At 45.5% G+C, this 26,272-nt stretch overlaps 1 protein-coding gene across 3 annotated transcripts in view; it reads right to left on the reverse strand.

Moving 5' to 3' along the window:
* LOC119966131 (serine/threonine-protein kinase 31-like) overlaps positions 1-26,272 on the reverse strand; it is a 163,877-nt gene that overhangs the window by 17,443 nt on the left and 120,162 nt on the right. For 2 of the 3 annotated variants that reach the window (XM_038797390.1, XM_038797391.1), the window contains 8 exons: positions 21,048-21,167; positions 19,533-19,664; positions 18,374-18,475; positions 15,857-15,937; positions 13,875-14,000; positions 13,511-13,636; positions 10,114-10,200; positions 4,726-4,875 (listed from right to left, as the gene is read on the reverse strand). In XM_038797390.1, the coding sequence (XP_038653318.1) occupies positions 4,726-4,875; positions 10,114-10,200; positions 13,511-13,636; positions 13,875-14,000; positions 15,857-15,937; positions 18,374-18,475; positions 19,533-19,664; positions 21,048-21,167 (924 nt within the window). The remainder of the gene's footprint in view (positions 1-4,725; positions 4,876-10,113; positions 10,201-13,510; positions 13,637-13,874; positions 14,001-15,856; positions 15,938-18,373; positions 18,476-19,532; positions 19,665-21,047; positions 21,168-26,272) is intronic. The other variant, XM_038797392.1, reaches the window with a different exon arrangement.

Raw genomic sequence — 26,272 nt, forward strand, 5'->3', positions numbered from 1 at the left:
TTAGGGCTTCCAGTCCGGAACCCTCAAATTCCCCCAAGCCTCCCCCACCCTTGCCATAACTGTCCCACCTTCTCTCCATTCAGCGATTTAATTGTGCTAGATAACCTTGCTCTGCAAACACCCCCAGCCACATCAGGAGCCCTAGACCTCTGCCAGTAACATTTTGGAGAACGTGCTCAGCTGCCCTCCACTCGAGAGGTACCTCAGTGTGAAGCTCTGTTCTTTAGTGTTTGATTGTTGGCAGCTGCCCCTATTATGCTGATGCTCCTAGAGTTCAGGCATCAAAGTTTGTTGGCCATGCGCTAATCATTCTCTTAGACATGGCACCTATGCCTTAGAGGAAGGAATTGAGGGTCCAAGAGCGTGAAGTGCTCTCATAATAACAGTGAGGCTAGAGGCTGCTCATAGTTAAAGGGGGTGAAGTGGGGCAGCATGGTGGTGCAGTGGTTAGCATTGCAGCCTCACGGCTCCGGGGTCCCAGGTTCGATCCCGGTTCTGGGTCACTGTCCGTGTGGAGTTTGCACATTCTCCCCGTGTTTGCGTGGGTTTTGCCCCCACAACCCAAAGATGTGCAGGATAGGTGGATTGGCCATGCTAAACTAATTGGAACAAAATTAATTGGTGGAGGGTGGACTAGATTGTCTCGGAGGGAACGGTCTCTGCAGAAAACTGACAGAGGAACTGAAGGTAAGAAGTGTTTGGTGGTGGCATTACGCTGGAATTGGCGAAAATGTTTCTCCAGTTTGCGTTGAGCTTCACTGGAACATTGTAGCAGGCCAAGAAACACCACCACCAAACACATCTTCCCTTCACTCCCTCGGTCAGCATTCCGCAGAGCCCGTTCCCTCCGAGACAATCTAGTCCACTCCTCCACCATACCCAGTACCCCTCCCATCACCCATGGCACCTTCCCATGGAATCGCAGAAGGTGTAACAACTGCCCAGTTATCTCTTCCATGCTGAACATCCCAGGCCCAAAACACTGATTCCAGGTTAAGCAGCGTTTCACTTGAACCTCTTCCAATTTGGTCGACTGCATTCGCTGCTCCCAATGTGGACTCCTCTATATCGGAGACACCAAACACAGACTGGGTGATCGCTTTGCTGAGCATCTTCGGTCTGTGCGCATTCAGGACCCTGACCTTCCTGTTGCTTGCCATTGTAACAAAAGACCCTGCTCCCATGCCCACATGTCTGTTCTTGGCCTGCTGCAATGTTCCAGTGAAGCGCAATGCAAACTGGAGGAACAACATCTCATCTTCCAGTTAGGCACACTTTCTTGAACTTTTAATTCCAGATGTGTATTGAACTCACGTGCTAGAATTCAAAATCCTGTCCACAGAGCATTACTCTGGGTCTCCACATTACTAGTCCAGCGACAATACCACCACTATGCCACTGCCTCCCTGTAGTTCAAGATCAAAGATTGACTATGATGGAAGATTTTCAGCTGATCAGAGAGCCAGCATGGATTTGCAAAGGGTAGGACATGCTGGACAAACCTGTTTTGCACGAGTACCTAGATTGTTCCATCTCATCCTCTTCCTGAGGTGCCCAGCATTACAGATGCCAGTGTTCAGCCAGTCGTTCCGTCAATATGATAAAGGAACAGCTGAGTGCATTGAAAACAGCAAAGGCTATGGGTCCTGACAATATCCTAGTGATAGTACTGAAGATTTGTGCTCGTGAACAGTCTGCACCTCAAGACAAACGGACAACACAGCTACGAAACTGGCATCTATCCAACAGTGGAAAACTGCATAGCTATGTCCTGATCACTAAAATTAGGATGCATCCAGCCGATTATTGCCTCACAAGTCTACTCTCGAGCATCAAAATGATGGACGGTATTGTCAGCAGTGCTATTAAGTCACAATTACAGGCTTCCTGTGCACTGATGCTCAGGTCAAGTTTCACTCAGGCAGCTCAACTCCAGACTTAATATAGCCTTGATCCAAACAGAGAAAAGGAGCCAAATTCCAGAGCTGAGGCAGAGTGACTGCCCTAACATTAAGGCGGAGTGTGGCATGAAGGACTCTAGTAAAATTGGACCAGTGGGAATTATGCAAAACACCTCAATTCTCTACTAACCTGGGTCATATCTAGCACAAAGGGAGGATGGTTATGAATGTTGGAAGCCGGGCAGCACGGTGGCTCAGTGGGTTAGCACTGCAGTCTCACGGCGCTGAGGTCCCAGGTTCAATCCCGGCTCTAGGTCACTGTCCGTGTGGAGTTTGCACATTCTCCCCGTGTTTGCGTGGGTTTCGCCCCCACAACCCAAAGATGTGCAAGGTAGGTGGATTGAACATGCTAAATTGCCCCTTAATTGGAAAAAATTAATTGGGTACTCTAAATTTTAAAAAAAATGAATGTCGGAAGCCAATGATTTCAGCCCCACCACATCACTGCCAGAGTTCCTCAGCGTGGGCTCAAGCTGCTTCACTGATAGTCTTCCCTTCGTCATAAAGCCAGAAGTGAGGTGTTCACTGATGATTGCACAGTACAGAAGACACTCATCATTCTGGCCTGGGACTATATTGCTATTCCTCCGTCGGTGCTGGCTCAAAATCCAAGAATGCTTTACTTAAAAACAGTGTAAATATCTTCAGCACCTGGACTACAGCAATTCAAGAAGCTGGCTTACCACCAAATTCTCAAGGGCAATTAGGGAAAGACAATAAATGATGATCTCACCAGCGATGCCCAAATTCTATGGACAAATAAAAATAAAAAAGTGACTTGTGGACAGCAAGTATCAATGGATGTTATTTATATGGCTTTCCAGAGTTCTACAATCCTGGCAAATACATTTGTGAATGGTGGTGGGCAGCTTGACTGGAGGAGGAGGCTCCACAAATATCCCCAATCTCAATGATAGGGGGAGCCCAGCACAGCAGTATAAAATAGAAGGCTGAAACATTTGAGCTACTTGCAACCAGAAGTGCCGAGTGAATGATCCATCTCGGCTTTCACCCAAGATCACCAGCAAGACAGGTGCCAGTTTTTAGCCAATTCTATTCACTACATGTGATATCAAGAAACAGCTGAAAAGCACTGGTTACTGCAAAGTCTATGGGCCTGACAACATTCTGGTAACAGTACTGAAGACTTGTACTCGACAACCAGCTAAGCTCTTAGCTGTATACAGTTACAACACTGGCACCTACTCTGCAATGTGAAAATTGCCCAGATACGTCTTGTCTAAAAAAAGCAGGACAAATCCAACCCAGCCAATTCCTTCAAGAGGTGAGGCAAGAGTGACTCCCCCTGACGTCCAGGCAGTATTTAACCAAGTGTGGCATATAAATGCTGTAGCTACAAGAGCAGGTTAGAGACTGGGAATTCTCAGCTCGAGTGCCCAAAATCTGTCCACCATCTGCAAGGCACAAATCTGGAGTGTGATGGAATACTCACCACTTGCCTCGTGAGTGCAGCTCCAACAATATTCAAGAAACTCGACATCGTTCAAGACAAAGGAGCCTGCTGGTCACTCCATCCACCACCTTCAACATTCATTCCCTCCACCACCAATGCACAGTAGCAAGCAGTGTACACCATCTACAAAATGCACTGCAGCACCTCATCAAGGCTCCTTTGCCAGCACCTTCCCACAACCTCTAGCACCTTGAAGAACCAGGGCAGAAGATGCATGGGACCACTGCCACCTGAAAATTCCCCTCCAAGCCACACAATACTGAATTGGATCTATATTGCTGTTTCTTCAGTCGCTGGGTCAAAATCATGAAATCCTTCCTAACAGCACTGTGGGTGCACTTACATCAAATTAATTGCAGCGGTTCAAAGCTGCAGCTCACCGCCTCAAGGGTAATTAATTAGAGATGGGCATCAAATGCTGGCCAGGCCAGTTGTGCCCCCATCCTGCATTTTTTAATGATGGAAGTTCCATCAATTCTTGCCTTTTGTCTCGTCTTGTGTGCCTTTTCCTGAAATTATTTTTAATTCATTCATGGTATGTGGGCGTCGCTGCATGGGCCAAAATTCATTGCCCAACCCTGGCATTTCAGAGGGCTTTTAAGAGTCAAATACATCCGTCAAGCTGTGGATCTGGAGTAACGCGAAGTCAGACCAGGCAAGGATGGCAGATTTCCTTCCCTAAAAGGACATTATTAGTGAACTAGATAGGGGTTTTTACAACAATCAATAATGGTTTCATGGTCATCATTAGATTTTTAATTCCAGATGTTTTATTGAACCCGGGTACTCTGAGAAATCCCCTGGGTCTCTGGATTACTAGCCCAGTGATAATGGCACTACACCACCACCTCCTCTATCAAAATATCAAATACCAAACCATCCTTCCCCTATTTGACTTGAATTTTGTTGTGTCCAAGAATTTAAATGTTTTTCCTGTGGTGTTAATGCATTTTTATACTCAACATCCGTCATTTTACAAAGGTGATTAGTAGATATAAATTTTTAAGCTTCTTTCTAATTTCTCCACGTTATTTATTTTATCTAGTTCTGCATCGTGATCAGATTTAGTTAGGTGATGTGTCCAGCCTGACTGTACTAGCTCTGATGAAGAGTTATATCAACACGGTTTCTTCTTTCAGGTGTGGATTAACCTCCTGTAAATTTTGAACATTTTCTGTTTTTGTTTCATCACCTCGAATGATCATTCAAGAAGATTAATACAGAGAAAAAAAAAGACATTGGGTTGCAATTCTTAAAATACGTAATTGCAGTAAATCTTTCACTACTTACAGCAGTCTTGGTAAAATCAAAGTCTCCAACAATTCCACGCTCACGGTTTACAGCAAACACATTGTGAGCATGAAGTGCACCATGAACAATGTTTGAGTTGTGAAGCGTCTGCAGACCGACTGCTACACCTTGCATCACTTTAGTAATCTCCTTCAAACATAAATGCAGAGGAAATACAATTTAATACATTTTCATCAGACAACCTGATCTGTTCAGTGAAATTAGTGGAGTCATTTTCTGAATTCGTTGCTGGAAATTGCTGTACTTATTTAATTTTGGATCGAGTATTTATTGGCAATCTGTCTGGCGTGTTCCAATGCACACTATTGGAATGTTAGGTTCCTCGTAAAAATTTTGAAGTCAGAATCATAGAATTTACACTGCAGAAAGAGGCCATTCAGCCCATCGAGTCTGCACCAGCCCTTGGAAAGGGCACCCTACTAAAGTCCACGCCTCAACCCTATCCCTGTAATCCCACCTAACCTTTTTGGACACTAAGGGCAATTTGGTATGGCCAATCCATCTAACCCGCACATCTTTGGACTGTGGGAGAAAATCGGAGCACCCGGAGGAAACCCACACAGACACGGGAAGAATGTGTAGATTCCGTAGACAGTGACCTAAGCCGGGAATCAAGCCTGGGACCCTGGAGCTGTAAAGCAACTGTGCTACTGTGCTGAAATCTTATCCCACAAAAAATAAAACCAGAGCCATATTACGTTATTACAACTATGACACCAGATTTCCAAATAAATCTTTCAAAACCTGCATCAAGCAGCTCCGTATTCAAAATCAGTTTTAAGGCTCGCAATGGCTTCTAGCAACGTTCATCAGCACGTCTGCTAAGATATAGGACCTGCTATTTCAAAAGTGTTGAGTCACCACTTTCATGACGCAACAGCATTGCACACTTATCTATTTAATGCAATTCCTCAGCAAGAACATCAATTATAGCAGAATTCAGTGTGCAGAGTGACAGAAAATATGGTAGCAAAAACAAAATGAGAAAAAGCAAAAATTTGATGTAAACAAATCATTTTAGAATATGGTTTCAGGAGTGAATTAAAATACTCCAACAATGCTTGACAATTATGGCTGCCACTTATCACCATTACAAACATTGATCCTTTCTGTTCCCTTTCTTTTTTTTGGTGATTTTAAATTTAAGGCCTCGCTCACTTACCAACTATTACGAGTTGATGCAAATTCAGTTTAGATGAAGCGTAGGGCGGCAAGGTGGCACAGTGGTTAATATTGCTGCCTCACAGCGCCAAGGACCTGGGTTCAAATCCTGCCTTGGGTGACTGTGTGGAGTTTGCATGTTCTCCCCGTGTCTGCGTGGGTTTCCTCCGGGTGCTCCAGTTTCCTCCCACAATCCAAAGGTGTACAGGTGAGGTGGGGTAACGGGGATAGGGCTGAGTGGGCCTAGGTATGGTGTTCTTTCAGAGGGTCAGTGCAGACTCGGTGGACCAAATGGTGTCCTTCTGCACTGTTCTATATTAAAAAAACAAGGTAGTGGTGGGCAGATACATTTCTCTTAAAAATACTGCAGAATCAGTTCGGTTTTTAAATATTCTGCCAGGTGCTGCAGTCACTGGTCCATACATTACAAGACATGCGAGTTTAATTTCACAACTGTTATCCAGGGATTTGACCTCATGGTCTAGTCCACATCCATGAGATTAGTGTGCAAAGTTTTGTCCCAAACACCCTAGGAATCTGAGAGCTTCTGTTCTTTTCATAGAATTTACAGTGCAGAAGGAGGCCACTTGGCCCATCGAGTCTGCACCGGCTCCTGGAAAGAGCACCCTACTCAAGGTCAACACCTCCACCCTATCCCCATAACCCAACCCAACACTAAGGGCAATTTTTTGGACACTGAGGGCAATTTATCATGGCCAATCCACCTAACCTGCACATCTTTGGACTCTGGGAGGAAACCGGAGCACCCGGAGGTAACCCACGCACACACCGGGAGGATGAGTTCTGTACCATGTTTCGATGCACAAGTTGATATATCGCGACGAGAAATGTTTCAAGTGCTATACAGCCTAAAATTCCAAATGACATGCATGACGCCCACAGATCCTACTGACAGAAGTGCACCAGCCACCACATAGGAAAAGGGGAACAATAGTTTTCTGAACCCATGCCCGAGGCTTTGCGTATGAAAAGTGTCATGGGAGTGTCCCTTTAAGAAATGTTTTGTCTTATCACATGGCTTCAGTGATGTCATTGCGTGGGTGGAGCTGGGTTGTGGCTCGGAGATTTACTTTCGCTTCGAGTTTGAACTGGTTTGCGCAAAACAAGGTTGAAAAGGAAGGTTTTTCCTCCATCTGCATTTTAAAAGCTGCTTCCAGACTGCTTGATAACTTGAAAATAAATATTTGTTTTCTGGAAGAAATTCAAACCTGCTGTTTTGGAAAGGACACAAGAGCATCAAAACCAGGTCTTGAGTGCCGTGTGCTGGGCCTCACCTTTGAAAAGGGGGAACGCGTTTATGGGATCTTGTTATTAAATTGGAAAGGTAAAGGGGGGGAAATCATTAAGGGTTAGACAGAGTACTGTAGCTGCGTGGGGCATTTATGTTTATAGTTGATAAAAATGCTTACTGTGTTTATAAAAATGTTAACTAAATTCATAGAATAAACTTTGGTTTTGACTAAAAGTGCTTAAGGCCTCTGTTGAATAACACGTGAAAGGCAGGCCCTTGTGCTCATGATACCCAAAATCAATAAACAGTTGTAGGTCAGGTGAACTCCATATATAATTTGGAGTTTTCTAAACACTGGCCCATATCAAATGCCCAGCATCTGCTTCAAATCCTTGATGCAAAACAGCAACTTGACCAGAGGCAGCCAACACTCAAGAAAACAACCCTAAAAGAGATTTAGACTTTAGAAGACTCCTAGAGAAATGCGAGTCAGACAAAACAAAACCCTGTTTTCTGCAGCTTGCTTTGCCTGGAACAGATCACTAGCTTGAACTTATACAATTACATTAAGATAGAGGCCTGGATCAAGACGTCTGCATAATGCATGGCTGTCAGGAGTCTCTCCTACTCTTACTACCTACCATCGGAAGTAGTTGCAGGTTAATAATCAACCCGTTTGACCATGTTATCTACACAGTTACTGTGGACATCAAGTCCTGGGATGGGAGTCGAACCCAGAGGTTCTGGCTCAAAGGGAGGAATGCCACCCACTGTGGCGCAAGACATACCAATTAGAACAGTTAACTGCAAGAAAAAGTTATTTGGTAAAGCAGCAACCCCCCCCCCCCCCCCATTACATGTGGCAAGTAACAGTCTCATCACATACGGACTCAGCAATTTCAAATCAAAAGGAGCCGAAACACCACCTCTTGACATTCAATGCCATTACAACTGCTAAATCTCCAACTATCTGTAACCTCAATAATCAAGACTTCACTGACCAGAAATTCAATTGGACCAGTCACCTAAATGTCATGGCTACCAGAACATTCTGGATATTCTATTGCAATGGCTCGCATCCCAAATCATTTTATCAATAGTAAAGCATATGTCAGGAATAGAATGAAATACTCTGCAATTGCATCAATCTTGTGGCCTACTGTGCATCATTTCCAAGGTGTTCATATTTTAGAAAACGGAGTTTGTGATACATAATTTTAATATGGAAAGGGACTGAATTAAATGTCCAATTTCATTACAAGAAGCTGAATTAAAGACCTAGGGTAGGATTTTCAATTTGAGAAACTAAGTGTTGCTGCCAGGATTGAATCGCGCGCGATTTGCGTCGCCATTGGGCGCATTATCTGGTGAGTCAGGACATGCAAATGAGCCAGCATTCTGCTGGCGCAAATTTAGAGCAATTCCAGGGCCAACGGCGCTGGGGCCAGAGTTAGCGCTAAAGAACCTGTCAGCCGGAGTTGTTTTTGAGCACGCAACTTGGCACATACTCACTGCTACCAAGAATATGGGTCACAGAAGATTTGCTTTCCCTCACACCCCCCCCCCTGCGCGAGGTGGACACCCTCATTCCCATGGTACGCCACACATTCAGGCCTGCCTTCATGAACATCACATGGGATGTAGTGGCCGAGCCAGTCAGTGCTAGCAGCATCACTGGGAGGAGTGTTGGTGATCTGGAGAGGTAGGGGTAACTGGTGAGGCCTCTTCCCTGAGAGGGGCGGAGAACCAGTGAGAGTTCCAAAGGCCGGATCCTCTGGTTGGGGTGAACTCTGCTGATCCCCTGCATCCTCTACAGAGAGACTGCGCTTCAGAGGAGTACCTACATCTGGTAGACCTCTGATTGAACTTGGCCATGCCCATCCTATTGATGAAACAGCCAGAGTATGAAAGTATCCAGTGGGAAGCCCTGGGTTGGCTCGCAGATGACCAGAGGCTCCCAGAGCATTCAAAGGACCCAGGCAGCATTCAGCAGAGTTAACAACCAGGGGTCTGTAAGTAGCACTAAAGGTGTGCATTTAAAAGACAGACTGTAGCAATGGCGGTCTGAACCAGGCCACCTTGATCCAGAGGGGGCACCTGAGTCACAGACGTCTCAACAAGTCTCTCCCCACTACTGCCTCCGGCCTGGGCAACCACGCCTCAGAAAGCCCAATATTTCCAAGGGATTTTCACAGTTCTTTTACCCTCTCACACTCTCCTCTGCAGCCATGGCACCATTTGTAAATACTTGCACTAATTCGCGGCCATATGAGTTCTGCCTGAGGGGGAGGGGGAAGAGAGAGAAGGGGCACGGAGCATAGTGAAAGGGCAGGGCGCCGTGAAAGGGCAGAGAGCACTGTGTCCAACTCACATGCATTGAAAGGCCCATTTTGCATGGCTCCCCGCTAGCATGGGGCTCAAACCTCGATTTTGCCTCTAGGGAGGGACCGGAGCACGGCACCGGATGCAAACCTCAATTTTCACGATGCTCGATTCTCCATCCGATCACAATTCATATTTCTGGCATTGCGAAGCGCAGAATTCAGCCGTTAATTTACTATGTGCCTTTCATAAATAGATATCACAAGACATTCATCTAGACAACTTCGACTTCGCCATCCAAAGGAGGACAGCAAACCAAAATGCTTTCCTTGTGCATGTTAATTGAACTGAGTTTGAAATTCCAGTTCAGCAATAACATAAAAGATTGCAATGATATCATTAAAGACCTGTGCACAGTTTCTGGCTTTCACTATGAGAATCAAATAGAAATCTCACAATGCAGTGACATAATGAAAAGAGGTTTTGGAATTAACATTTGATTGCATCCATTTTCAGCTCATTGGCCATGGAATTACTCCATGAAGTATTTGAAATAAAATTATAAAATAACTTTAAATAAAATTATTAACTCATGTACTTTACTCTAGATATCAAGATTAAACAAAACTCACGACTGAGATTAGAGGGTTGGTGGCCTGCACAGTTTTCAAACACCATCCTGGATAAAATGGTACCATAACATAAGTCACTGGTTCAGACTATAGAAAAAATATGAAATAGGAGCACAATTTTAGCCAATGAAAATTATCTTTATTCAGATAACATTTTTACTTCCACAGGCTTACTATTGCTGACTGTACTGTAAGAATTATACTATGCTATATATCAACATAAAATATTCAAAAAGTCCATCAGTATATGAAAAGGCAGACTAACATTTTGCATAGCTCTCTTTGTGGAGAAAAGTTCTGAATTTTAGTAGTGTGCCACTGAAATATTAGCTTCAACATTAATAGACTGCTGTCCAGTATTTTAAGTATACACTTCTGATTTATAGAAATTACCGTTGACAAGGGTTTGATCATGGTAGATTTTCATCCCTTTTCCACTTTGGCCATTGACATGGACAAAACACATTCTCCTCAAATGCCTTCCCTCCATTGTTCAATTGGAACTGTCTTGAATTGTTTCCACTCTTATCCATGAAAGCATCAACAGAATATCTCCACAAATATTTTGTCTTGCTGGCCCCAAGGATAAACCCTTTGTGCCCTCCTCTTTCTAATGCAGATCAGTGACATTATCTAAAGGTGTGGGGGCATATTCCACATGTATGGTCGTAGGACATAGGTCTCTCTATCCATTGCCTTGACACTGTATTATGGAACTACTGGTCAGACATCCAAATATTATTTGTTTCCTTCAGTTAAGCAGTAGAAAGTCTGAAGCCATCAGCCTGAGTCTCTATCGTAAACTCTATATATCATCACCAGTAATTCCATTTCCTTACCTCTTCGTTTTCATGTTGATCTTCAGACCCTGTATCATATCCATCAGAGAGGTCTCCTATTTTCACCTTTAAAACATAACCTGCCTCACCCTATTTGCTGCTGAAAACCTTGGGCGGGATTCTCGGACCCCGGGTCGGGTCAGAAAATCGCCGGGGGGGGGGGGGGGGGGGGGGGGGCGCGATTCACGCAACGCCAATCTGCTGATTCTCTGGTCACTGGACAATCGGTGCCATTGCCGCGGCGTTTACGACGGCACGAACACTTAGGCTCAGGAGCAGAGAATCCCGTCCCTTGTCTATACTTTTGTTATGTCCAGATTCAATCCACTGCTGCTCCACCAAGGTCAGCAAGAAGCCCTACCAAACATGAACCTGGGGAGCCATCTCTCCTCTAAAGCCAACATTGATGCGGAGATCCAACATTGTATCCAATCCACGAGCGCCACCTTTATACACCCAAGGATGAGAATCTTTGATGACCGCAACATCCGTGCTAACACCAAGGTCTTCGTGTACAAGGCGGTCATCTCCCAACTCTTCCATACAGCTCAGAAACTTGGGACTGCGTACAGACGTCACCTCAAGGCCATGGAGAGGTACCATAGACGCTATCGGAGATGGATTCTCTACATTGGCTGGGAGGACAGGCATACTAACATCAGCGTCCTTGAAGTAGCCAACAGCACCAGCATAGAAGCCATGATCATTCAAAGCCAACTCTGCTGGTCCGACCATGTTCTTCGGTTGCCAGAATCCCCCCCCGATAATGCAAATCTTCTTTGCCCTGCTCAAGGAAGGATCCTGAACAAGAGGATGACAAAGGAAGTGCTTCGACACCCTGAAGAGTTACCTCAAGAAATGCAACATAGATGTCAATGCCTGGGGGACCATTGCTCAGAAGAGACCAACTTGGAGGAATCTCCTGATTAAAGGGTTACAATTCTTTGAGGACACACAACAGCAAATGGTGGCCCAAGAAAGGAGCCTGCGAAAGGAATACCAGCGGTCTAGAGTCAGAGAACCTATCCCATCTTCCAGAAACACCCGCCAAGTGTGCAATCAAAGATGCAGCTCTAGGATCAGGCTCATTGGCAATGCAAGAACCCACAGACCCCATGACCAGTAACATGGAGTTTCTGAGGTGGACAATCATGTTTGTTAGCAAGTGATTGCCAAAGAAGAAGCCCAGATTAAATTCTCCATCCAGTAAATTTCAGATCAACCAAAGCTTTGGGGCGCAATTCTCCCAACTAAGTGCCGACACCGGAGTGAAAACCGGAGTGTTTCACTCCGACGTCGGAGGCCGCTCCTCGCCCCCTATTCTCCCACCCCCAGGGGGCTAGGAGCAGCACCGCGTCAATTACGCGCGCCGGGCCTTGGCGCCGAGTCAAAGCGGCGCCGCATAAATGACGTGGCCAGCGGCGCTTAAAATGAAAATGGCTTATTGTCACAAGTAGGCTTCGAATGAAGTTACTGTGAAAAGCCCCTAGTCGCCATATTCCGGCGCCTGTTCGGGGAGGCTGGTACGGGAATTGAACCGTGCTGCTGGCCTGCCTTGGTCTGCTTTCAAAGCCAGTGATTTAGCACTGTGCTAAATCAGCCCCTAAATGACGTCACCCATGCATGCGCGGTTGCCGTCCTCCCCGTGGGCGCCTCGCAAGACATGGAGGATTGATCTTGCGGGGCGGCGGAGAAAAACAGTGCGTCCTTTAGAGACGCCGGCCCGCCGATCGGTGGGCACCGATCACGGGCCAGATCCCTACTGAGCACCCCCCTGGTGCTCGATCCTCCCCCCCCAGGCTGCACACGCAGCATTCGCGCGCTGTTCACGCCGGCAGCGCACAGGTGTGGTTGGCGCCGGCATGAAACCGGCGGATTGGGCAGGCCGCTCGGCCCATTCGGGCTGGAGAATCGCAGCTTGCCGGCGATTCTCCGAGCGGTCTGTCGTGAAATGTGGCACACCGTTTTGGGGGGGGTGGGGGGGGAGGAGGAGAAGAGGGGAGAATCGCGTGCGGGTGCCAGGGCGGCGTGGCGGGAATTGCCCGGCACTCCTGCGATTCTCCCACCCGGCGTGGGGGGTCGGAGAATTGCGCCCCTGGTGTCTGTATCCTGTCCTGCACCAATCTCTGTTCACCCATCACCTTTATTCTTGCTGGCCTACACTGGCTTTCAATTCCTCAGCACCAACATAAAATTCTCATACTGATCCCTATATGATCATTATCCTCATCTCTGTAACTTCATTTAACCTGAAAACTCCTCCAGAACTGGATTCCTCCAACTCCAGCCTCTTGTGCCACCATTCATTCCTTCATCCTAACGTTGGCAGAGTTATCTCCACCTCTCTCCCCTCTTTTCAGAGACACTTTAAACCCACCTCTTTGACCAAGATTTGGTTACTCATCTTTAAATGCCCATGCTTTGAATCAGCCTTCATTTTTGTCTGATTGCTGCAAATGTTAGGCACACGGTGCCCTTTCCTACTTTAAAAGCATTATATAAATGTAAGTTGCCGTTGTTTTTGTCTCTCCCAGTTTATAAAGTGCTTTTTAACCCACCTTGGAAGCAAACAGGTACAGAATAGGTAGGAGTCCAGATTCTTCCTTCAGCACAGACCAAGCTTGGTGATATTTTGCAGCTCTTTCTATCATTTTGCCCTCTGTTGCAGTATCTACAGAATAGCCCTAATAATGGAATATAGAACTTGATCAGGGAGCAGCAGAAAAATAACATTGCAATGCAGTCCACAGCAGCATAAATCAAGAGTTAAAGTTGTCCCCAAGCTATTTATGAATTCAGAAATAATACGGCGGGATTGGGGTAGAGAGAGAGATGGTGAAGGAAGAGGAATGGGATATTCCAAAGAAAGATTTAAAGGGAGTTATGTAAATAAGTTACAACTCTATCACTAACAAATAGTACCTTTAAGAGGATTCTCTGGGATTTAATTTCAGAGCACACCAATGGCCGCTTGCTGCTCAGTTCTCTCATGGGTTCTGGGTCAAACAAATCACGCTCAAGGCTGTCAGTGAATAGTCCAGCAGATTGCTAAAAAAAAAAGACAATACCAGAGCATGTTAACTACCCGATGAAAATGCACTCCCCTATTTTGGAGAGAACAGGGGTTTTTTGGGGGTAGAAAATCTATTCAAACTTTAAATAAAATGCTCCATTTATTTTATTTTTTCATCTTCAAAATCATCTGCAAATTAGGGCCACATGTCACCATTATACTCTGGCAGAATCTTCAGTCTATAACTGGAAATCAGATTTTTATAAACAAACTTCCCATCATCTTTACAATTCCACAACAGCTTGTTCAAGCAACAGGAAGCTCTTTTATCCATCTGTACACAGATGTCACAATCTTATATTCTGTAGGTACATCCATTCCTTCTGTTTTGCACAATTTGCAACTCAGATTTGCTCATGTACAACAGGCATTTTTTGTTCTTCGCCTTCAACTGAACTTGACTAAAACCAAGTTTATGCCATTTAATAGGAAAAGGGCTTACTCTACACCCGGTGATTGATAACTCTGAACTTGAGCAAGTTTCTACTTATAATCATCTCAGAATCTGTCTGGACCATGCTTTTACTTTTAATTCCCACATTGACATTTTACAAACTAAGGTTAAGGTCAAGTCTAGACTTGGTGTTCTGTACCACAATAAGTCCTGCTGTCCTCGCCCTACCTGATATAACATAAATTTAAAATCCCTACAGTGCAGGAGGCCATTCGGTCCATTGAATCTGCACGAAGAGTGAGGTCTTCCCAATCCAGGCAAGGGAGGAGAGGAGGTTGGGTCTACTGCCGGGGGCAAGTTTTTGGTACCTGGGCATCCAGGTAGCATGGGGATGGGATCAACTACATCAATTGAATTTGGCATGGTTGGTGAAACAGATGAGGGGGGAGTTCAAGAGGTGGGACATGCTCCCATCGTCACTGGCGGGATAGGTGCAGACCATGAAAATGATGGTACACCTGAGGTTCTTACTTGTTTTCCAGAACCTCGCGATCTTTATTCCAAAGTCTTTCTTCAGGAAAATTAATGTTCTGATTTTTCGGTGTGTGCGGGTGAGGAAATCTCCACAGGTAAAGAAAGTGCTGCTGGAGAAGGAGCACGGGTGGGCTGACCTCTTTCAATACAATGAACTACTACTGGGAGGCAGCACAGTGGCTAGCACTGCTGCCTCATGGCAACAAGGTCCCAGGTTTGATCCTCGCTCTGTTTCACTGTCCATGTGGAGTTTGCACATTCTCCCTGTGTCTGCGTGGGTCTCACCCCCACAACCCAAAAGATGTGCAGGGTAGGTAGATTGGCCAGGCTAAATTGTCCCTTAATTGGATTAAAAATTGGGCATTCAGTTTTTAAAAGACTCGACTGTCAATACGCACAGTTGAAACCATCAATGCACATCTGCTATTTTCATCCTTCGAGTTTACTCTTGCCCCTTCCCTACAAAAGAGCGACTATATCCTAGGTCAGTCAGTGTACCCAGCATATTAAGTATGCTTAAGTCTGGGCAGCACGGTGGCACAGTGGTTAGCATTGCTGCTTCACGGCGCCGAGGTCCCAGGTTTAATCCCGGCTCTGGGTTACTGTCCGTGTGGAGTTTGCACGTTCTCCCTATGTTTGCTTGGGTTTCGCCCCCACAACCCAAAGATGTGCAGGGTAGGTGGATTGGCCTCGCTAAATTGCCCCTTAATTGGAAAAAATGAATTGGGTACTCTAAATTTATTTTTTAAAAGTATGCTTAAGTCTTATGCAGTGGCAGCACATTAGTGCTATAATTTTCAAGTTTAAAGATCATTTGGAGCAATGTTTTCCTTAAAAGGCTGGACTGTAAACAATGAAAATCTGACCATTATGTCATCAAATTGACAGACTCAATCCCATTACCATGTAAGTTTTCATTGCTGCTTCAGGATGAAGGAGGGGAAGTTCTGGAAACCAATTCCGAACTACATTGTCAAGCCTTTCCTGAAAAGCAAAAACAGACGCATTGATCTGGAAGACTTGGCAAAATCAATGCAAGCTTAGACACAATTCCCTGAGATATCTCAAAGGTGCGCACACAATCTTACAACTCCCATCTGCAAATGTAAATTTCCAGTTAAATTTCTCATTCCTTCAGCTCCTGGAGTTGGGGTCTGAACCTTAGGGATACCCACTGACTACAAGGGATTATAAGAGAAAAGATCAAGGTAGCTTTTAGCACACATGCAGAGAAAGGTTTTTCACTGCTACAAGGCAACGGTAACCAAATCACTAAGTGGCAATGCCACAGGATTCGCTTCAAAGGATGATTCATCTGAATCTTGATCTATGTTGATGATAAATGCCCACTATGTTCCCATTTTGTCTAATGCGCCAACCACAGAAAACTGCATCTCTCCACCATGCCCATTCCAAGAGCAATGACAGTAGCCGCAAACAGTAATCTTGCACTTCCATATCACCTTTAAGACTGTTAACCACCTCAAGATGTTTTATGGATGAATTACCAAATCAGAGAGAGAATGTTAAGCCAGAAGACCAAAAGTTTGGTGGAAGAGGTAGTTTTAAGGTGACAGAAAGTTAAAGGGATGGCAATTTAGGGAGAGAACTTGACAGCTTAAGGCTCAAGGCCTTTATGGGGAATGTTGGCATAATAATTACATGACTGGATTAGTGAACCAAAAGACCCAGATGAATGATCTGTAGACACCAGCTGCCTTTTACGGTCCCGCACTCTGTTTTTGGCAGGAGAGCACTCAATGTGAGGAGTGGATAGCAGTCTTCCCAACTATCCCTGACCCAGTCCCCATAATAGTGTTGCTAAGTGTGCTTTACACTTAATTGCTCGGTTTTATTACCTTTGCTCTAGAGTCGCCAGGTATCTTTATACCACAACGAGGTTCAAGTTCAAGTGCTGATCAATAACTCAATACACCAGTTAGTAAGGTTCAAATCAAAACACATTTATTATATACACAGTCAATCGCTACTCATGCATAAAATACCACTCACTAGACTATCTCTAACACTAAAAGGCCAATACTTAGCTTTGGAAACTGGCCCACCAGGTCAGGGGAACAAATGGCCTTTTGTTCGCTTCCGAGTCTGCAGGCTTCCAGCTGGTATGGACTAAGGGTTAGGAGCGCCTATCTCGTAGCGTGCGTTGACTGGACACTTACTTGGTTGGTGCAGCTGCTAGGCAAGTCTCTCTGAGTTGAGAGTCATGGCCGAGTTCTTTGAGAGCTGCCAAGAAGAACGAATTGAACTTGGGGACTCTATTTTTATAGTCCCCAGGGGCTTCGCGCCCTTTTGGGCGGACCCCGTACCTGGTTCCAATTGATTGGACCATGTTCCAATCAATTGATTTGATTTCCCCAATACTGGAGCTGTTCCCTGATCGCTGGACGGTTCCTATATATCCGTTGGCCTTCCTTTGTCTTGGCTCCCCCGCTGGCGCCGAGGAATCTGGCCTGGATTATCTTAAATGTTTCCAATTGTTCCCGGGATCACTCATCAATATGTAGATGTTAGTTTCAGTGCTGCCTGGGTTCTGCAAGTTCTGATACACAGGAAGCTTTGCATCTGCTTGCTTCCCTGTGCCTGTCCATTTCTCCCTGCATTCTTAGCGGATCTCCATTTTAAAGTCGGGAAGTGGCCAACCCAGGTGGCTACAACAGTAGGTGAAAATCAGAAGCCTACCTGCCATTTTAAAATAATTAACAGCCAACTGATCTTGTTAACAAGTCAACTGACATGAATAAGACAGGAACAAAGGGGTGGTCTGTCTTTTGAGAGAAGAGTGTCCTGGGGGGACATTTGGGTCTCCCCCCCCCCCCCCCCCCCCTGCGCCCCACCCCACAAACATTACTCCCTTGACATTCTCCTCCACCTAGCCCCGAAACCCAACCTCCCCTCCAGAGGCTCCCTGATCCCTTCCCACCCTAAAGGTCCAGGAATAACCTTAGTCTAGGATATATCAATCTCATCCGTGGGCCTGCCTGCAGTTCCTGCAACACCCGCTACTAAGCTCTGGCACCACTGGAACTGCTCAGGCGGTCGGGCAATATGTTGGCCAGCCTTTCACTGAGGGGGAGTCTAACTCTCACCTCCTTAAGACCACCTGCAGTGTGTTATTAATGCAAGCAGCCTTGTCAAGCAGTCAATGTGGCACCAGAACTAATAGCACTACTCTGTTCTCTCCGCAGAAGCTGACCAACATGCTGAGCATTGCTAGAATTCCCTAATTGTGTTTGAATTTTCCAGGACTGGCAATGTTTGACCCTTGGCGACACAAAAACACACATCATTAATTTCTTATTTTGTCTCATTAACCGACATCACAGAAATAAAGAACGACCATTCAGTGCTTAATATAAAGAAACAATAAAATAGTCTCAAATACGGGTTCAACATCCTTACATATTCCTTTTGCTCGCAGCAGATCTCTTCATAGATGTTATCTCTAAATTTGAATATTTCTTCCTTCATCCCCTGCATCTTTAATTCATCATAACTGCCCAACTATAAAAAATTTGGGTACACGTTATGCAGCATCCATACAGAGCAAAACAATGAATTTATTACACACTAAATTCTAATCAAGATCACTTGACTTCAAGTGAAACTTCAGAATAGCATTTTCCATCACCACAATTCAAGCAAGTTCAATTCGTATCAAATATATCGACTGTGCCTCATACAAAAGATCTGGAATCCATTTGCAAGGAAACAATATTTAAAGTTTACAGCTGGTTTACTTGCTGCCCCAAATTCAGACTTTCAAGCCTAAAAATCAGCAAGACTGATTATTGATATAATGACATCTACAAAAGAGGTATACAGAACCTTTTCTCAAAAGACAGTTCGTTTACAGGGAGAGAAATTTTATACAAGCCCAGCATTCCAAAAAATATTAAATTTATACCAATGGGTTTCACACGGTAAGTTGGAGGATACGTTGTGTTGTTTTATAAAAGGCAGTGAGAATATGTTGTGTAGTTTTACAAAAGACAGTAAGGTTGGATAGAATGCAAAAACCCAAAAGGAGACAACGCAATTTTGTAGATGAGAAATAGAAGGATGTAACTTCACAACAATCTCAAAATCAACCACATTCTGAAATTTAACTCAGCAGGTATTCTGACCAATTAGAAACCAGACTTACTTCCTTCTTGCGTCTATTCTATTACTGTTACTTCCACTTTCAATTAAAAGCATTTTTATACCATATGAAGTGTATTAGTGGCTAGTTACCTCAATCAACAGCAGTAAAAAATAACATTTATTTGGTCATGATCACATGCTGTGTGCAAATTGGCTGCTGCGTTTCCTACATTACGCGGGTGACCATACTTTAAAAATGTAGTGCTTTACATTGGTGGTAAAAGGCACAATAAAAGGCACAATATAAATTCAAAATTTCTTTTTGTGGGCTTACAGGACAATTTACAGGCCAGACATCAATTTTTTATATATGAATGAAAGTAGGACATAGAATTTTACAAGAGAGTCTCATGAAGTATGACAGACATAATATACTAGCATCTCCATTTAACAAGTATTCAGAATGTGTACGTACATCTTCCAGATTGTTCTTTTCAACTAGTTTCCACCTCAATTGAGCTTTAAGATTCTTCACTGATCTTTTGATTGACAACAGATCACCAACATTGGGATAAGTGTTGAGCCATTGTCCAACTTGCTCCTTAAACTACAAAGGATGGAGGGCAAAGAGAAATAAAATAAATAAAAAATGAAACCAGCACATTTTCTAATGAACATAGAAGACAGACCATAAGTCTTAGGAGCAGAAGTAGGCCATTCAGTGCATCGGGTCTACACTGTCATTCAATGAGATCATGGCTGATCTGATACAATCCTCAACTCCACTTTCCTGCCTTATCTCCATAACCCTTCATTCCCTTACTGATTAAAAATATGTCCATCACAGCCTTGAACATACCCACCGACTCAGTCTCTGTGGTAAAGAATTCCACATATTCACTAAACTCAGAGAAGATATTCTTCCTCATCTCGGTCTTAAATGGGCAACCCCTTACTCAGATTATGCCCTTTGGTCCTAGATTCTCCCACAAGAGGAAACATCCTCTTGGCATCCATCCTGTCAAGAATCCTATACATCTCAATAAGGTCACCTCTCACTCTTCTAAACTCCAATGAGTTCAGGCCCAACCTATTCAACCTCTCATAAGAAAATCCCTCCATACCTGGGATCAACCTCGTGAACATTCGCTGGACTGCCTCCAAAGCCAGTACATCTTTTCTTAGATAAGGGAACCAAAACTGTTCACAATATTCCAGGTGTGGTCTAACTAGTTACTTGTATAGTTTTAGCAGGACTTCCTATTTTTATACTCCATTCCCTTTGAAATAAAGACCAACATCCCATTTGCCTTCCCAATTATCTGCTGAACTTGTATGCTAGCTTTTTGTGATATATGCACAAGGACCCCCAAATTCCTCTGTGCTACAGTTTTCTGCAGTCTTTCTCCATTTAAAATTAATATTCAGCTTCTTTATTCTTCCTACCATAACTTCACACTTTCCGACATTATATTCCAAGTTTTTGCCCACTCACCCAACTTGTCTATAACCCTCTTGGAAACCGAAACTGGCTTGACAATTGTAAAAGAACAAATCCATTTGTCACTATATACATTGAAATATTTAGTAGGAATAAAAAAAAAAAAAGGGATTATTCGATAACGCAACAAAATTACCATTACGGCTAATTTATAACCCCACTGGAATTTTAAAAGAGTGATCGGACAGCAAGAAGAATCGATAAATGGCACGTCAGTGCAGGATACCCTACACAGTAGGAACAGAAACATGAAATCCCACGGTTTATTTACAGTAGCATTAGCAGCATGCAGAAATAACACATTACTCCATCCCATATGAACAACAGAAAAGCATTCCCCATATTTCAGTATTAAATAGTTGAAATGAGGAATAAATAGTTCTTTAAGTAAATTATGTTTTAATAGATTTACTGCCAAGTTGGAACTACCACTAAAATGGATTTACAAAAAAATTAAGTCAGGTGTTGAGCATACAACAATAAAATTACCTGAACACTGGCTGCATATTTATTTTGTACAATTAGAAGGAAGTCCTGCTCCTCATTGATCTTCTGCATCACTTTAATGAAAACTCTTTGGATTATCTTCATATCAGCTTCATCTTTTTGCTTTAAAAAGAGGCAAGTTGCATTTTATGAGTTTACCATACCATGACCGAAAAATCCACTTCCCCCAAGCAAAGCCAAAAACAAAATCTAAATTCATACATCTGTTCATAAACATAATGAATGCAGGTACTAGCGAGCAGACAGGTTACAAAGAATACTAAACAGTTGGATTAAAGCAGGAATTGGATTACAGTTAGTTAGGGAGCAGCCCTTTCACCCCTCAAATTCTGCAACAATTCAGCCCAAACTGGTTGGACCAAAACCCCATCACTAAATGGTCATAAGGGTTCTAACTGAAGAAAGACTGGGAATTCCCAATTCAGGTCCTAGATTGCACAGGACAAAACACCCCTTAATTCACAAAAAAAAAAAATTTTTTTATAAAAATAATTCTTGGGATATGAGCGACGCTGGCAAGGCCAGCATTTATTGCCCATCCACAAAAGCCCTTGAAAAGATTGAGGTGAGCCATTTTCTTGAAGCACTGCAGATGGTCTAAGTACACCTGCACTACCAATAAGGAGGGAGGTACATGACACAGCAACAAAGGAATGGCGATATATTTTCAAGTCAGGTTAGTTTTCGACTGGTGGGGAACCTGCCAAGTGATGTTTCCAGCTTTCTGTTGCTCTGGTCTTTCTAGGCAGCAGAAACCATGGGTTTGGAAGGTGCTACCAAAGGAGCCTTGGTGATTTGCATAGTACACATTGCTGACATGGTGCGGAGGTGGTGGGTGGGGCATTGATCAATCAAGCTTCCAGAGTGTTTTTGGAGCTACACTCATCCAGGCATGTGGACAGCATTCCGCTACACTTCTGAGTTCAGCATTAGATGGTATACAAGCTTTATGGAGTTAGGAGAAGAGATACTTACTGTGGAATTACCAGTATCTGACCTCCTCTTGTAACCACAGTATTTACATGACTAGTCCAGTTAAGTTTCTGTGGTAACCCCCAGGAAGCTAATGGTAGTGAAGTTAGCAATAGTAATGTTGTTGAATATTAAAGGGAAGGGACATGATCAGATTCCCTGTTGTTAGAGATGGTTATTTCCTGGCACTTGTGTGGAACAAATGTGACTTGTCATTTATCAGCGCCAACCTGAATATTGTCCAAGTCTTGCTGCATATGGGTACAGACAGATTCAGTACTCGAGGAATCACAAGTGGTACTAAACACTGCAATCAAAGAACATCCCCACTTCTGACCTTACTTTGGAGCGAAATGCATTGTGAAGTTGCTGAAGATGACTGAACTTAGGACACTTCTACCCTTACAAATTCCTGCAGCGGACTTCCTGGGGCCATGGAGTGAGGATTGCACATTTGGTGGCTCCCGCTCAAGGTGGAATTTTCTGGTCCTTTCCCCATCTGAGCAGTGGAAGGTGTTGGAGTGCCAGGAGAAGGTGCAACTCCTCTGGTGTGGCTGGTGGATGGATCCACGAACGAGGAGTGGGTCAAGAAGAAGGGAGTTGTTGGAGCAGGAGTCTTCTGCGCCACAGGTTAAGATGGCGGAGGGCAAAGGGCCTGTTCTTCCCACCCAGTGGTCAACAGAGCAGCTGGTGGACTTTTTACATGACAAGTTCAGCCAACAGAGAAGGAAAGCTCTGAAGGACCTGGCCACGGTGTTAGAACTGCTCAAAGCAGGGATTGACCAGGTGGAGCAGAGGCTGGACTTTCAGGGCAAGGCGGCCAGAAAGTGGAGTAGGCAGTGGTGGAGCACGAGGAGCAGTTTGCCTCGTTGGTGGCTGAGGTCTGGGTAATGCAGGAGATCCAAAAGAGGCTGAAGGAGAAGGTGGAGGATCTGGAGAACTGCTCCAGAAGGCAAAATTTATGGATTGTGGGGATGCCCAAAGCATGTATGTGGCCAAAATGCTGGAATGCTGATGGAGGCCTCTGACTGGCCTCTGGAGACCGAGCGGACAGGGCATTGAAGAGCCGACGAGGACGATCTTGGTGCGGTTGCATCGCTTCTTGCGCAAAGAGAAGATTCTTCGGTGGGTGAGGCAGACAAGGAAGTGCACCTGGGAGGGGAATGAGATGTGGGTGCACCAAGACCAAGAACTGGTGAAGAGGAGGGCCGGGTTTAATGAGGTCAAGACTGCCCTCTTCAAGGAGGGGGTGAGGTTTGGAGTACCTGGCCCATCGCTGGGTGACTTTACAGAATCAAGAATACTATTTTGGTACGCCATAGGAGACGATGATGTTATTGAGGGACAATGGACTGGCAGGAAAAAGAGGACACTTGACTTTTAAGGAGGTTTGAGATGTTTTCGGAAAACGTTTTCTCCGTTGAAATGTTTTGTTGGGTTTGGTGGTGGGGTGCTTGGGGACCATCAAGGGTGAGCGCACCTATTTTCTGTTTCTTGGATGAGTGTGGATGGTGAGGGGGGGGGGGGGGGGGAGAGAAAAGGAATCCAGGGGAAGAGGTGGTTTGGAGGCCTTGGGCAGGCTAGTTAATGGGAGCACACTCGGGAGTGGTCAGGTCATTGGTACAGGGGATGGGGGTGCTGTTTTGTTTGGGGGAAGGGGGGATAAGACAAGGTTGTTGTGGCACAGTTGGAAAAGGAGTGATCACAGTGGACATCCGCTGATGGGCCTGGAGAGTCGCGTAACACGGGCCAGGGGCTGGCCCTAAAAGAGATATCTATGATCGGCAAGTGAAGGGGGGGGGGGGGGGGGGGGCCTTAAACAAGAATGGTCATGTGGAAGATGAGGGGGCTGAAGGGGTCAGTCAAATAGTCATGTGTGCTTGTGCACCCGAGGAGTTGGAAGTAGGACGTGGCTTTTCCACAAGAGATGCATTTGAAGATTGGGGACCGGACAAGGTTGAAAAAATTATGGGGAGGGCAGGTGTTCCATTCGGGGCTGGGCATGAAGACGAGGGAGTTGATAGAGCTGGTGAATAAGCAGGTGGCATTCAAGGTGGGGAACATTGTGGCAGAGGGAGAGCAGGATGTTGGCCACCAGCTGAGGAAACAGGAGGCGACAAGGGAGATCAGGTAGAGTGAAGGACAGGTAGGGTGGTGGATGGGTTGGAGTTTCCCAGGGTGGATGAAGAGTTGGTGCAGGATTCGGGGGTCCCTATTGGGCTGAGGGAGGTGATGGAGAGTGTGGGGGCGATGCAGTCAGGGAAGGCCCTGGGCCCGGATGGGATACCCGTGGAGTTTTATTAAAAGATTGGGCGGGACCTGGGCCAATGTGGCTAGGGAGAAGGGGAACTCCCCCCTACATTGTTGCAAGCATCCATCTCCCTGATATCGAAAAAAGGATCTGGAGCAGTGTAGATCCGATAAAGTTGTTGAATGTGGATGCTAAATTGTTGGCGAAGGTATTGGCTTCGCGAATTGAAGACGGTGTCCCGGGGGTGATAGGCGAGGACCAAACGGGGTTTGTGAAAGGGAGACAGCTGAGAGCAAATGTGAGGAGGTTACCTAATGTCGTTATAATGCCCGAGGAGGGGCAGGAAGTGGAAGTGGCGATGGATACAGAGATGGCTTTCGATTGGGTGGAGTGGGAACATCTGCGGGAGGTTCGGGGTGGCTTGGGTTTGGGCAGGAGTTTGTGGACTGGGTCTGGTTGCTGAACAAGGCACAGGTCGCAAGTGTGTGGACGAACCAGGTGAGCTCAGGATATTTTGGGTTGAACTGTGGGACAAAGCAGGGGTGCCCGCTCACCCCGTTACCTTTTGCCTTGACTATGGAGCCACTGGCAATGGCACTTAGGGGGTTGAGGGACTGGAAGCGGTTTGTGTTTTGGGGCGTTGAGCACAGGGTTGTGTTGTATGCGGACGATCTGTTATATATTTCGGACCCATTGAGGGCATTGGCAGCATTATGGGATTTGAGGACATGTGGTCGGTTCTCCGGGTACAAGTTGAACATGGTAAAAAGTGAAGTGTTCCCGATTGAGACCGGAGGCCAGGAAAGGAGGTTGGGGGAGCTGCCGTTCAAGGTGGTGGGGGCAAGCTTTAAATCCTTGGGCATTCAGGTGACATGGGGTTGGACGCAGCTACACAAGTTAAATTTGACTCAGCTGATGGAGCAGATGAAGGGGATTTTAAGAGGTGAAGTGTACTGCCACTGTCGTTAGCGGGATGGGTGCAGATAGTGAAGATGATCGGCTGCCAAGGTTCCTGTTTATATTTCAGAACTTCCCAATCTTTGTCCCGAAATCATTATTTAAGATGGTTAATGCGTTGATCTCAGGGTTTGTATGAGCAGGGAAGATCCCACGGGCCAGAAGGGCTTTTTTGGAGCGGGGAAGTTGGCGCTGCTGAATATAATGAATTACTACTGGGCAGCAAATCTTGCTACGGTCAGGAAACAGGTAGTGGGGGAGGGGTCAGAATGGGGGCGGATGGAGGCAACTTCTTGTAGGGGGAAAAGAGTTGAAGGGCATCATTAAGGGCCTCTGCCGTTCTCGCCGGCCAGGTACTTTGCGAGCCCAGTGGTGGTGTCGGCCTCGAGGCTTTGGGGGCAGTGAAGGCAGCATTTGAGACTGGACGGGACCTCGGTTTGGGCTCCGATCTGTAATAATCATAGGTTTGCACTTGGGGGGCTGAATGTGAAGATTCAGGGGTGGCGGCAGGCAAACATTGAGCGATTCGGTGACCTGTTTGTAGGGGGCAGCTTTGCAAAATTAGAGGACCTGGAGGAAGAATGAGCTACCCAGAGGGAATGGTTTTAGGCACTTCCAGGTCCGGGATTTCGTGAGGAACGAGGTTCCTTCCTTTCCCGGGTTGCCACCCTTGGGGCTGCAAGATAAGATGTTGTCGAGGGAGGGGAAATTGTCCGAAGTTTACAAGGAGTTGATCCTGATGGGAGACATTAAAAGGAAGTGGGAGAACGAGCTTTTAGGGGGTGGGAAGTGGAGGCCGGGACGTGGGAGGAGGCTCTGCAGAGGATGAATGCGTCCTCGGCATGTGCAAAGCTCAGTCTTATTCAGTTAAAAGTAGTCCACAGGGCGCATATTACGGTGACAAGGCTGAGTAGGTCCTTCGAAGGAGGAGAGGATAGGTGTGGGCGGTGCACGGGGAGGCCCGTGAAACATGGACATGTCCGAAATGGAAGGGGCTCTGGCAGAGGATGCAGACGTAATGTCCAAG

The sequence above is a fragment of the Scyliorhinus canicula genome, chromosome 5 (genome assembly GCF_902713615.1).
Source record: "Scyliorhinus canicula chromosome 5, sScyCan1.1, whole genome shotgun sequence".
NCBI classification, from domain to species: Eukaryota; Metazoa; Chordata; class Chondrichthyes; order Carcharhiniformes; family Scyliorhinidae; genus Scyliorhinus; species Scyliorhinus canicula.